The sequence below is a fragment of the Panthera uncia genome, chromosome E1 (genome assembly GCF_023721935.1).
Source record: "Panthera uncia isolate 11264 chromosome E1, Puncia_PCG_1.0, whole genome shotgun sequence".
Lineage (NCBI taxonomy): Eukaryota > Metazoa > Chordata > Mammalia > Carnivora > Felidae > Panthera > Panthera uncia.
Window position 1 is genome coordinate 10,134,085 of NC_064814.1, and position 13,871 is coordinate 10,147,955.

At 47.6% G+C, this 13,871-nt stretch overlaps 1 protein-coding gene across 1 annotated transcript; it reads right to left on the minus strand.

Moving 5' to 3' along the window:
- Positions 1 to 953: 953 nt before the first annotated feature.
- On the minus strand, positions 954 to 13,791 carry GSDMB (gasdermin B). Its single transcript, XM_049638163.1, is given in 10 exon segments — positions 954 to 1,272; positions 1,711 to 1,785; positions 2,172 to 2,451; positions 5,687 to 5,887; positions 5,889 to 5,931; positions 7,563 to 7,593; positions 7,596 to 7,733; positions 10,581 to 10,829; positions 12,077 to 12,174; positions 12,405 to 13,791. Coding segments are annotated over 8 exon segments (1,143 nt in total). The 5' UTR covers positions 10,816 to 10,829; positions 12,077 to 12,174; positions 12,405 to 13,791; the 3' UTR covers positions 954 to 1,132.
- Between the last annotated feature and the right edge of the window lie 80 nt (positions 13,792 to 13,871).

The window sequence follows — 13,871 nt, forward strand, 5'->3', positions numbered from 1 at the left end:
GCACAGTATACATATCCATCCTAAAGTTATTGGACATTTGAGTAGTTTTCAGCTTGGGGCTCTTATGCTAATGTTTTTGTAAATGTATGTCTTTTGGTGAAGACATGCACTCATTTCTCTTGGGTACGTGCCTAGAAAGTGGAGTCGCCAGCTCATAGGCTTGTGTTTAGTAGATATGTCAGTTTTCTAAAGTGGTTGACCAATCTACGCTCCCAACAGCATCTACAAGAATTCTTGTTGCATATGATATTTTTACAAATTTAAAAGAAAAAACAACTCTAGTGCAAAAAATAGAAAACAAATTTGTTATATCATCCTAGTTTCATGTTTAAATTACCATATTTTGAGGTTTATTTATTTATTTTAAGAGAGGGAGCATGCCCATGAGTGGGGTAGGGGCAGAGAGAGAGGGAGAGAGAGAATCCCAAGCAGGCTCCACACTGTCAGTGCAGAGCCCGATGTAGGGCTCGAACCCACAAACCATGAGATCACAACCTGAACCAAAATCAAGAGTTGGACACTTAACTGAATAAGCCACCCATAAGCTCCTAAATTACCATTTTAAACACTGTTTCATAGGAAGACTGTTAACATACCCCAAAATGTTAACAGTGGTTATATTAGAGAAAGTAGGGGAGATCGCCTTCAACTTTGAGAAATATTTGAAATGCTTTACAAGCATATACTTCTTTTACTTTTTATTACCTTGTCTTAAAAATATTAAAGAGAAAAGCCTCAAGATGAGAGAAGAGCAGTCTCCTCCTACACTTCCAGCACATCTCAGGCCCACACCTCCCGGCTTAAACTCCTTTAGTAACCTGCTAGTTTCCAAAGATGTGTCAGAATCTCTTATCTGCTGCCTTGTTCTCTTTATCATTGTGGGTTTACATCTTTTCTAGTACTTTATTTAGTGAGATTTCAAGGAGAGAAAATTAATATGATCAATCTGCCACTCTTAGAAAAGTCCATGCATATAATGTAGGCTGATTTGGGGGCATTATCATGAAGGGAATGGGATCTATCAAAGAAAAGTCAGCTGTTTGTTATAAAGACATTGTTCTAGTGATTGGGGGTGCAGGGGGAGAGGATGGTCTGGGAGGGGAGCATCCAGATGGTTCAAGAGCTAACATAGTTAGGAAGACACTAAGATAGGCTTCTCACCCAGCTGCAGCAGGACGGAGACAGCAACACGGAGGGCACAGAGAAATCTTGCATCAGGGTCACAGCCCACATCGTGGGGCTGCTCACCCCAGTTCTGCTCCAGGACAGACTCCACCTAGAAGGAAACACACCAGACTATAAAAGCTAGGAACAAGGAAACATACCAGAAATGGCAAATATTTCACCACACTTCTTAATCCTGGGCCATGGCAGATGTAATAATCCATAATGGCACTTTTTCCTGCAGGGCCTGGAGAGCCTCATTCTTTCTCAACACAGTGACAGGCACTGCTAATCAGTGTTGGCACTGCCATCCTGAGACTAACAGTTTTCCACCCCCCTCTCTTACCCATAGGCTAGCAACAGAGCCTATTAAGCCTGAGTTGTCCTGGAAACCATGTGTTCCAGGGAATTGCCACAAACCAGCTGAATGGATGTGAACTGACAGAGAACTACGAAGTAGGAAGGACTGTACCCTGGGACTTCTGAGTCCCTTGAGAACACAGGCATTCACTTCTACTATGACCCTAGCCCTCAGTCCAGGGTGTCTTATCTGGTCTTTCAACAGGGACAGAATCCCCTTTTCCAGGGCCTCAGCCACAAGATGCTGCTCCTAAGATATCTCTGGGGGCAAAAAAGAGGGTCAAGAGGGTTGCTGGCAGAGAAGCACAGAGTGGGACAGGGCTTCAGTATTTCATCAGACCTGGGACAAACATCAGAAGGAGGTTCCACAGAGCCCCTGGTGATAGATGAGAGTTATTCCAAATGGGCTCTTGTGGTGAATCTTTCTTCCCTCTTAGCTTGCAGGAGGTCAGACTTGCCAGGCGGGTAGAGGAGGCATCCCCCAACCCCTGGCCTGGGGAAAATGACTAGTTCCTAAAGTGTGAAAGTCTATCCTTCATGAAATGTAAAAGGCAATGTATGTCACCTTCCTCCCAGGATTTGAACCCCCACAGACCCCTTTGCTCCACATTTCCTCCACACCAGCATACTTCCAAATCCCTCCTCACCAATCAAGGCATCCAGGACATTCAGAATGATTCTGTATGTGTTTTTACCAAGATCCAAGCAGCATTAAAAAGCATTAAAAAGGCTACTTACAAGAGGATCTGCTGGACCCTCCAGGTCACCAGAGATCAGGGCCTCAGACACCGAGGCCAGGAGATGGGGGAGATGAGTGCCAGTCCCACTATAGCAGACTGTCTTCAGTACGGTAACTGCCCCTCCTGCTGGTTCCTCCCTCTCTCTGCTCCAATTCTTTCCTGGGTCCCTTACTCTTTGTTCTAGATTCTATTGCTGCCCCTCCTTGTTGAGGTGCTTAGTGAGGCAGCTTAGCACAGTCAGTCAGATCCTAGAGGCCTCTCAGCATGTCCTGCACCTTCTCCTTCATGTTTCTGAAGTCCTCCAAACTCAAGGATTTCCCTGTAGAGGCAGCAGTTAAGAACCCGACCTACCCAGCCAACAAGCTCCATTATTACCAAGGCCTCTGTCGACCCCATTCTTCATGAGACCACTTCTCTATTGGTTCCCTTCTAATCTTTTCCAGTTAAAGTAAAGCACCCTTCTTCCCAGACACCCATCATCATTGCCTCCTGCCAACCTCACCTTCACCTTCCCAGCTCAACCCCAGTTGAGTACCAATCCCAAATTCTTTTCCACCTCCAATAAATCAAAACTTACTTAGTCCTTGCCATTCAAAGTGCAGTCTCTGGACCACGCTAGTAGTAGTGAGGATTTAGACAAAGTTAGAGCAGTGGTTCTCAACTTCGTGCATGAGAATTACCTGGGGAATGATTAAAAATCCTGATGCCCAGGCCATATCCCCAGATAACTTAAATCAGAATTTCTGGAGGTGGGACTCAGGCATCACTAGTTTTAAAGTTCCGCCAGGTGATGTCTACATATAATCAATGAGAACCACTGTGTTTAAGGAGACAGATGCAACCTCCAGACTAAAGTTGAAGACTGCTTTGGGCACTGCCCTACCCTTCTCTCCCCAACTCCTCCACCATACACATATACTAGGCTCTCCCACCTGAGCTGAAGTCCTTGAAGCCAGGAGGCTCAAGGGTGAGTGTGCAGCTACACTGAACACAGCTAGCTCCAATCCTTACTTAAGCAAGATGAACCATCTTCCTCTGGAAAGAAGGGAAGAATAATTTCAGAAAGTCTTCAGGTCACCTCCAGCCCTCTCTGGACATTCTCTTCCCAATGGTGGGAGTTTTCATTCCTGGACTCTGAGCCCTCACTGCTCATGCCAGGGAGACTGTATCCTTATCATTTCATGTAAATGACAAAGCACTATATACGCAAACACCTTCCTACATCCTCAGATACAGACAACCATAGGATTACGCCTAGATAAGTGAAGAAGAAACGGAACCCCAGAGAGGGTACAACAGGTCCTCAGTCACTCAGCAAATGTGGGTCAGAGCAGAGACTGGAATCTACCTTCTGCCTCCTCTGTTATGGCAGTTTATTTGTTTGTTTAATTAATTAATTAATTATTTAAGAGAGAGAGCACGTGTGAGCAGGGGGAGAGGCGGAGAGAGGGAGAAAGAGAATCCCAAGCATGCCACACACTCAGCACAGAGCCCAACACAGAGCTCAGTCTCACAAACCATGAAATCATGACCTGAACCAAAATTAAGAGTCAGATGTTTAACCAACTGAGCCACCCAGATGGCCCTGTTATGGCACTTTATTGTTTTTTTAATGCTTATTTTTGAGAGAAAGAGACAGAGCGCAAGCAGGGGAGGGGCAGAGAGAGAGAGGGAGACACAGAATTCGAAGCAGGCTCCAGGCTCTGAGCTCTCAGCACAGAACCCAATGCAGGGCTCAAACCCATGGCTGTGAGATTGTGACCTGAGCCAAAGTTGGACGCTTAGCCAACTGAGCCACCCAGGTGTAGCACTTTACATGACAGAGATTCACCCTTGAGCTAGCAAGACCTTGCCAGGGTTGAAAAACTCACTTCTACAACTTCTGGGAGTTTCTGGATTTTCTACCACATCTAGACCTCTTTCTATCCCTTCCCAAGTCTTCTTAGGCGGTACAACCTTTCTGGGACCCAGAGGAAGACTATGAAATTCCAGAGGAAGCAATGTTCAGAATCACAGGGATCTTCTAGTCATGCTAACATCAGGATAACCATGGCTCCAGAGGCTACAGAGCCAGTGAGTGGCAGAGCCACTAGACCCTGAGACCCTCCTACTCCTAGTTCCAGTGCTCCTTTCACAGCCAGTGCTACCATGTGAGAACTGGACATGCAATGCAATTATGCCTCCCAGGTTTCAGTAAGGGCTGGGACCCCAGGATCCAGCACACCAACCTGCACAAAGCAGGCCAAAGTTGTCAGAGTCTGGAAACCCTAGGCCAATATGCAATCCAATCTGCTTCTCCAATAGGCAGGATTTTTTTCCTGCTCACACCATGGTCCCTACCCCTGGGTGCATCCTATTCCATTCTGAACCCTGATAACCCTATAATTCTGGGCCATTTGTTACCTTCTTTTAAAAAATACTATCCTTGCCCTTTTTGGAATGATGAACAGAAGGCCTAAAAGCCATTCTCTTTCTGGAAAGGATTTTGTGTTACCCAAGAAACAAATAGCTAGTGCCAGAGAGAGTGAGAAAACCAGTTATCAGAAAGACAAGTTCTTTCTCTATAAGTTCCTCTTTCATATCTCTCCTCATTCTCATACCCTGCCCCTCACCAAAACAAAACAAAACAAAAAAAAAAAAAAACAAGCTCAGAAAGAGATAGGACTTAACACCTCTAGCTAGGGAAGGATTAGCGTTATGATGGGGCAAAACCTGGGTGTCTGCACAAGGAGCTTCAGTCCTTCTTCCCAGCCCTGAACCCTCCACCCCTTCCTTGGAATTTCCCCCCACCTTCGAGCTCACCAGGGCCCCTCCAGGCTGACACAGAGTCTAGCTGAACCTACCTGCACTCAGTCTGCCCCCATCAGGCCTTGCTTACTCATTCTCTCCATGTTGGGAAAGATGAGCTGCTTTACTCAATAGCTCAGGACCTGCTTTAGGGGGTTGGTTACTGACCTTTGGTGCTAGGAAAAGGAGTTCACGTTGGTTAATCCCTAGGTGCTTTACATAGTTACCTTGCTTGATCTCCCAAACAATCCCCATTTTACAGATGAGAGAACTGAGGCTCAAAGAGGATCAGTAGGTAAGCCAGTTTCACAGCTAAACCAGTAGCAGAGCTGAAATAAGAACCCACATCTGACCCCCAAACTCATGTTGCTTTCACTGTTGAGTCAATAAATGTTTATTGAGGACCTTTTTATTCCAAGCACTGTGGCTCCTGCCCTCCTGTATCTTGGAAAGGGAGGCAGACAGTGAATAAGCAAAAAATCCCCATGTAATTATGAACCACGAGAAATGCTAAGAAGCAAATAAAAACAGGGCATTACTAGAGAGTGACGGGAAGGACTTAGCAATGCCACAGGCACTTTCTTGGGGCAACATGAGAAGTCATAAGAAGGCCAGGAAGCAGTTGAGACTGCTCAGGGAGGTCTGGAAGGAGAGCTGAAGAGCCTGACATCTGGGCTGGTATCCACCTGACTTACCATGGGTGGGCCAAGGCTGGTTCTCTCACAGACCCTGCCTCCCATCCAACTCCACAACATACACTGCCATTCAGTTTTCAGGGTTTCCTTCCTTGCTGTCTCCAGAGTCTCTGTCACCAGATAGAGGTCTGCTCTCATTTCTCCAGATTGATTGCAACAAAGTAGGTAGTTTTCTCTTCAACTCACTGGAGGGAATAGAGGGGAATAGAGCTCAGGCTCCCAGGAGTGACATTTCTCCCTCTCCATCAGCTAGTTCCTATTTGAGATGATGGGTCTCTGGGGCTGGAAAACCAAAGAACATGGCACCCCATCGTAGTCACTTTACCCACTGTGGGAGCAAGGAAGTGGGAAGTGGGAAGAGAACTCACTAGCATCTGTGGAAGGCTACAATGTGCCAGCACCATGAGATACTTCACATGGCATTTCATTTCACCCCTCACCACAAACTTATGGTGTAGGCAGAATTGCACCCATTTTCATGAGGAAACTAAGGCCTAGAGACAGGTTGTGAATGGTCCAAGGTCACACAGCTAATGAGTGTAGAGTTGAAATTCAAATCCTAGTCGGTAGGAGTCCAAAGCATGAGCCCTTCCCATGGCACTGAGACAGGCATCTTCCCAGATCATCACACCCAGTTCTCAGGAGTTGGGGTTCCAGTTCCTCATACTGGTCCCTGGGACCTGGCCACATTGTCCACAGCCTTGGGCTCCAGAAGGCATCTCTGATTCCATGAGGAAATGTATTTTGTGACTAAAAATAGCCTGATGGAACTTCTGGTATTTGCAAACAACCCTCAAGGAAGACCTACATCCTTGCCTCTGCTGACCTCCCTCTACCTATCTAATACCCTCCCCAACCCCACTCTATATGCACACACCACAGGGCCTCATACTAGAAACAACAGGCATTCTAGAAAAAATTGAGCTCCCTTTGAAAAACTCCAAAGACCCCTCCCCAGCAACACTATGGTAGGGAGGGGTAGTTCAAAGGACCAGTAAAATTTCAGTGGAAGCCTTTCACTTTTTAACTAAAAAGGAAAAACAAAAGGCATTTCACTCAAGGAGGGCTAGGCCAGGAGAAAGTTTGAGTCCCCTCCACTAAGCTGCTCCACACTCTCCAACAATTTCAGCTAGGGGAGAAAACACCCACACCAACAATAAAATGCCCGCTGAGGGAGAAGGCTGGTGATGTCCCTGTAAGTCCCTTGGAAGCACCATGCCCTCAACCATCAGAAACTCTGTGGTAGTTGGTTAGTGCCCCCCTGATGGGGTGGAGTTGTGGCACTTTCTGTGCAGGAAATGTTCTACAGGGGTGCTGTGATTTCATTGTGCTTCACTTTGACTCTCTTAGTGAGTGCCTACTGTGTGCTGTGGATAAACACAGAGAGGTTAGTAAAAGCTGTTGCGGTCACAAGCTATTCCCAGTCCATTGAGGAACAGGGGCATGGCTTGCCACAAGGCAGAGCAAAACAGCACAAAACACAGATCTCGGCAACTCATAGGAGAGCAGAAAGTGGCCTCTTGAAACCAGCAGGTTTGGGTCCAAGCCAGAAGAATCAATCACCCTGGAGGGTAGCAGGGAAGCAAGTGAGCTGGGGGTGTTGGAGGGTTTCCTGGAGGCTGATGCATGAAGAATGAGAAGGCTTTCCGAAGGGGGAAGAGGAGGCCACGCTTGAGTAAGGAACGGGCTTGGGAAGTGCCGGGAATTGGGCGTGAGGGACTGCACTGGCCGGGGCACCTCCATCTCAGATGCTCTTGGTGCTCAAAAGGGGCATCTCCCCCTCTCACTCCCCACTGCTGCCCATCTCCAGCCTTACCTGTTCTCAAGGGAATCCAGATACTGCTGGGTATCCAGGTCTCCAATGTCTTGATTCTCTGCTTGTGGGATCTGTGGAAGGTCGCTGCAATTATTATTTCTTTCGATAATTTCACTGTCAACATTCCTTTTGAGTCTACCACATCCAGAACTTGGAACTCAGCCTTTTGGCCTGGAAAGGGTAAAGGTCATACTGAGGCTGACCCAAAAGATCTCTCTGCAGAAAATTCTCCCCGGAGCAGCCCCATCCTGGGCTCCCCCTCTACAATCCCCTTCCCTTCTGCAGAGATCCTCCAGCTGTGGCTCCCAGGAAATGCTGTGCTCATCAGGAGTCACCACAAGGGTCACATAATCCCAGGTTTGCACCTATTCTGCCACCTTCTTACCAAATGACCTTAGATAAGTCACTTGACCTCTTTGAATCTGTTTCTTTATTCATGGAAGGAGAATATTAATAGTACCTACTTCCTGTGCTTGGAGAAATTAAGTAAAAAATGCAGTTAGGCACTTAGCAAAATGCCTTGCACACATACTAAATGCTCAATAAATGTGAGCTAGTCCTATTTAACTATCTGAGAGGCTGAAATGAGCCAAGGAAAAGTAAAGCTAAAGAATTAGGAGCTCTTGCCAATTGAGAAATAAAAATTAAGCAGACTTCAGTCTCCAGTGTTTGTATGAACCACGCAGGTATAAAGTGAAGCAATCCTGGAACACCGCCTATCCGTGTGGACTCTGCCCAGACTGATCAGCCACTTTCATAAGGGCCTTGATTCCGAGTCAGCTGCTGTGCTGGGGTTGGCGGAGCATGTGTGGAGATGCTGCCAGCTGACTGCCTTTCTCTCAGACCTCCCAAATGTGAACCTACAGACGAGGAGGAACTCATACAGCCAGGTTTAGGGGGTCGGGCAGGGCTGGATCTCCAGAGACAAACACATTTTGTAACTGACGGAAACGTGACAGAACCGGAAATGGTGCCTCAAATCAGTCCTGTATGGGTTACACTAACATTCTAGGATCCATTTGTTTCTTGAGCAATGTAAAAGTGTACATGTACTTTATCCAGGACAAAAGAAAAATCAAGCCTTAAGCACAAAAACAATGTAATATATGGGGGGGGGGGGGGCGTGCTAACTTTACAGTAGAGAAACTTGACAAACACCACCTCAGCCAGGTGACCAAGGTCAACATTAACAGTGATAAGTCATGTTGATAGCACATACCCTTGATATGATGCAGTGAGAATAGTACTTTACCTCGATGGTCTTCCTCTCCAAAACCCATTACTTCAGTCTAACCATGAGGAAAAAAAGTCAAGCAAATGCCAATAGACAAGCATCCTATAATATGCCTGACCAGTACTCGTCAAAACTGTCAAGATCATCAAAAATAAGGAAAGTCTGAGAAACTGTCAGAGCCAAGAGAAGCCTCAGGAGATACAACAACTAAAGGTAATGTGGTATCCTGAATGAGATCTTGGAACAGAGAAAGGATATTAGGTAAGAACCAAGATAATCAGAATAAAGTATATGGACTTTAGTTAATGGAAAACAAAACAAAACAAAACAAAAACCTATGCCACCTTAACCACACCATCAGCACCATATAATTAAAAAATAATCTATTTGAGAAGGAAGCAGGCCAAGTTGCTAAAAATCAATTCAAATCACCCATCCACTTCATTCTTAAGGATTTTTTTCAAAGTTTGGTTTCACCTCTGTCCCTGATTTGTTTATGCAAACAGACAGACTTTCCCTTAAAGGAAGTTAACTTGTCAATTTTTTTTCTGTACTTAACGCTTTTCCCCCTGTCCCTGGGGAGTAATATCATGGCAAAACACCCTAGTCCTAGTCTAAAGTTTTTTTCTGTTTTCAGTGAACTGGTCATCTGGCAAACTGGTTTTTGGAGACTAGCTTTTAGTAAATTGGCTCTTAGCAATTTACTTTTCAGAGAATTGACTCAGTCTTTGAAAAATGATCATCTGAAATTTTCCTGAAGCCCCTTGCTCACTTAATGAAACCACTTGTGGAAAGGCCCAAGTAATCTGGACGCTGCTCTTGGTCACATAACGGCTATGCCTGGCACATAGCAGGTGCTCTAAAACTATACAGTGGTACTGTTTGCATTCTTTTCTTAATGAGATCCAGATGGGCTGTAGCAAAGATGTCTGAGCTGTAAAAGCCCTTACCCTGAGGTCTGAGACACTGAAATAAGTCTCCAGGTGAGGGTTCAGCAACATTTACCCTAGTGCTTCTGCAACCCAAAAGTCTGAGTTTGGAGGCAGGGGAATGGAATAGACTCCTCTAGAAATCCCTCAAGCCTTTAGGGAGTTCTGCTCACCCATCCAGTCTGATCTCCAAGGGACACGAGGGATAACAGCCGCCAGCAGAATGATGGGGCTGAACTTTGACTGAATGCTCCTTCTGCACAACCACCGTCATAAATGACCTAATTTATATCATTTGAGTCTTGTAACATTCTTGTCAAGTTGACAGCTGAGGAAACAGACTTAGAGAGAGAGAAGGCAACTTGTCCAGAGGCCGCCCAGCTGGTGAGTGGCAGAGCCAGGCTTAGAAACGAGGTGCCCTCAGCTCTTAGGCCTGTGTCCTTTCCTAACCACTAAGCAAACTGCCTCCGTTTATTTATCCATCTAAATGATAAACATACAAACACATCAAAAGACCTTAGCTAACTTAAAAGTGAATTATTTACAAAAAGAAAACATGGGAAAGGAAGACAATTTAGGAATAATTTTCAATAAAAATAAATTTTCACTTACCCTGTTCTTTCTCCCCATGCAGCTCTTCTGTGCATTTTTTTTTCAAGTTTTCATTTAAATTCCAGTTAACATCTTTTGTGCATTTCTTAAACTGAGGTGTGTGGACATATGCAAACAAATTCTAGTACATACAAGTTCTTTGTTGACTGGCTGACGTGGTTGATGGCAATGGGGAGTTGACAGTGGTAGAGCAGGAGTGGGTGAAGTCTCCTGGCTGGCCATCTCTTACCCCCTCGTACTGACCTTGGAGCCCAGAATCCAGCTTATCAAACAGCACTTCACCCTCCTCTCTCTCCACTATGTCCTCTAGGGTGAGGTCTGTCCTGTGGTACTGGCATCTCCGGAAATTTCTCCTCCCACTCACCGGAGAGAAGCAGTGAAATCTGTCAGAGTCAAGGATGCTTCTGACAGCAATCATATCCCCTCCAGCTCCGTCTCTTGGACCACAACTCGTGATTTCCTCAAATAGGCTGGACATTGAGCCTGGACCAACTGGAGACAAAGAAGCCAGTTTCAGTTTGGGGAAGGGAGATATTGGTTCAGGTTTTTAAATCTCCCTTTGGCAGCCTGGGGTCAATGAAGATCCAAAGGTTCTAGAACAATCAGGACTTGGAATTATTTGACTTCCCTGTTTCTAGAATGTGAGGTGGTCACTATACACCAAGGAGGGTAACCATCACGAATGCTAGATTCTCCTCTGCCCTTCATAGAACCCTTCTGGAGGAAAGATGGAACAGTGTTTATCCCAAAAGGAAAGTAAGAGTGAGGTCTGTTTTCTCCCACAGCAGAGTTGCCCCTTTGCTCAGAAGGGCCTGAGGGGTAGGAAGGCAGGCCCACCATCTTCCAGCCAGACCCCCACAGTGTTGATGAACAGAGGACCCAGGAAAAGATAAGAGGCATGGCTGCCAGACCTCACATTACCAACCCCCATGATTACTTCTTCCCTTGGCTCTGACTCCTGGGCCTCCCTCCCTTGCTGTGTTCTGCAAGGTAGTGGGATGGGTACTCCTACCAACCATTTCCCAGTGAGATAGTGATAACTCTGCCTCAGAAGAAAACGAAAGAGAAAGGATGGAATGCAAGAGTGGCTTGGGGGTAGGTGTCCTGGATAGCCCTCCACCCCCAGGTCCTGTCTCCTCAGTTACTGGTCACCATCTGAAAGGTCCCCTTACTCTTGGAAAAATAAAATGAATCCCAAAACTCTACCTGGGGCCTCTCCTCCACCCACTTTCCCCTTCACCCTCTCCAGGTCTACAGTTGGCCCCTGTACCACCCCCCCCCCGCAGCTCCCCTGCAGGACCCTCCATAGGCTCATTACCAAATCCAACCTGATACAGCCGGTCCTTCCCTTTTCCTACTGAGCAGCAGCTCTTTGTCCCCACCACACCAGACCCTTCCCGCACTCTTACCTCCAAATCCTTCTCCCTCTCCCCTTCCATCAATCACTCTGCAACTCCTTCCTCTTGAGATGTTTCCCTTTCTTCAGGCTCCTCTGTTTTCCTCCTGGGGCCAGGACTCCCCTCACAAGCCTTCTGGTCTCCACTTCCCTATCCTGCATCTGGCTACCTTCCCCTAAGTCCCTTCTGGCTGGCCCAGGCATCTGCTCACCCATGCTCCCTTCTCCTTCCCTGCCCCCATCATGGTGGCCAGCTCTCAGCTCAGTCTCAGCCTGGGAATTCTTCTGGCTGCCTGGAAAGGCAGTGCCCAGGGCCCACAGGCCTATCTTGGGGGCCACTCACCTCAGCTGCTCACAAGGAATGGAGGTTGTGAGAATCCCCTCTGTAAGAGCTCTGCACAGGTCCTGGCCACCGTGTCTCAGGAAGCCCTAAGAAGGGAACTGAAAGAACTGGAAAGCTGGGTAGGGCTAGGTGCCCCATCTCTCAGGCCTTTAGATAAGCCACATTATGGCTGGGCTGGAGGCAGATAAGGCCAGAGGTAAGATAGGTAAGATAGGTAGGATAGGTAAGATAGGTAGGATAGGTAAGATAGATAAGATAGATAGATAGATAGATAGATAGATAGATAGATAGATAGATAGATATAGAAAGATAGATAGATAATCTTTACCTGGTATGTATTCTAGGTGAGTTTGGGGCCAGAGAATGGTGCAGGAGGCATACTGGACCATGCAATCCAAGTGCCAGCAGGCAACGGCTATGGTCGTGTCAGGGGTATGAAGAGAGAGATAGAGCTGGAAACAGCTACCATGCTGCCATGCTGCGGTGGGCAAGGCTGAAGACAGAGCTACAGCAGCCAACATCCGTGGGGAACAGGCTGGCCAGCAAGGAGGACTCAGCCTTCCTCCCCACACATGCTCCCACATAGCCCTCTCAGGGAGACACCTCCACCTGTCCTCTCCACCCACCTCCTTCTCCAGAGAGAGGCCTCTGGCCCCCACCCCTCAGTCCTCAGAGATAAACCACCGGAGCGAGCCTGCCCGTCTCCTGGCCCCCTTATCCCTCAGTTCCAAAACAACATTAAAGAAATTATGGTGGTAGTTAACGACAGTAATGATACTAATGTGGCTATCACGTGTTCAGTATTTACTATACCAGGTGTTGTGCTAATCCGACAACAGCCCTAATGCCTATTATCCTTCTGCAACAGAGGAAGAAACTGAAGCTCAGAGAAGTAACTTGGCAAGGCCACAAGTCTAGTAAGTGGCAGAGCAGGATTTGAACGCTGGTTGTTGTTGATGTGCCCCAGCCCCTCACCCTGACTATACTCCTGCAGGTCCATGGAAGCTCCCAGGGCACCCCCACCCCCAGGACTGGGCCCAGGGAGGTGTACTGCTCCTCCCAGCACTGTGTGGGCCTCACTCAGCAGACGTGGGCAAAGACCCTGCACTCTTCCCAACACCCACTCCAAACACACTGTGACGCTGGCCCAGAGCCAGAGAGAAGCCCAGCCTGCCTGAGGCAGCTCCTCCCATCTACCTGGGACTTTGCACCTGTCCTAGGAATAGCACATAACACTGCCACAGCTCACACTGAGCGGTCAGAACCTCAAAGATCAGAGTTCCTCCACTAAAGGACTCCTCCCCTTTCCTGGCCCCAGGAGCCTAAATAAGCCCTGGGGGGCTACCTCTTCCTCTCCCACTCATGCTCACGGCAGAAGGGAGGAAGCATGAAGATTCCTCCAAAGACAGAGAGGCCAGGAGGAAATGCAGCCCTCCCAGGGAAAGAGCACTAGGGGGAGAGAAGTGAGAGCTGGGAAAGGCATTCTGAGGAAAGGGCTGGGCACCCCTCGGGACTCCGCCTTCATTTATGAAGTCATTGCCCAACTGACCCCCTTCCAGGCCACGCACAAGCCATCACTCAGCCAGCCCACGGAGACCAGAGGTAGAAGTTCTGACAGATGAACCGCCAGGCCAGGTCACAGAGCAGGATTCTGCTGCTGCCTCTGCCAGTTCCCATCAGCCCCTCAGGCTCTCTCCCGCTCTCTCCCCTGGGAGCAGCAGGAAGACCAGCAGCCCCAGAGCCCCTCACACTGCCCTCAGCAGGAACTGCTGCCCAAACCCCTGTCCCCTCCCCC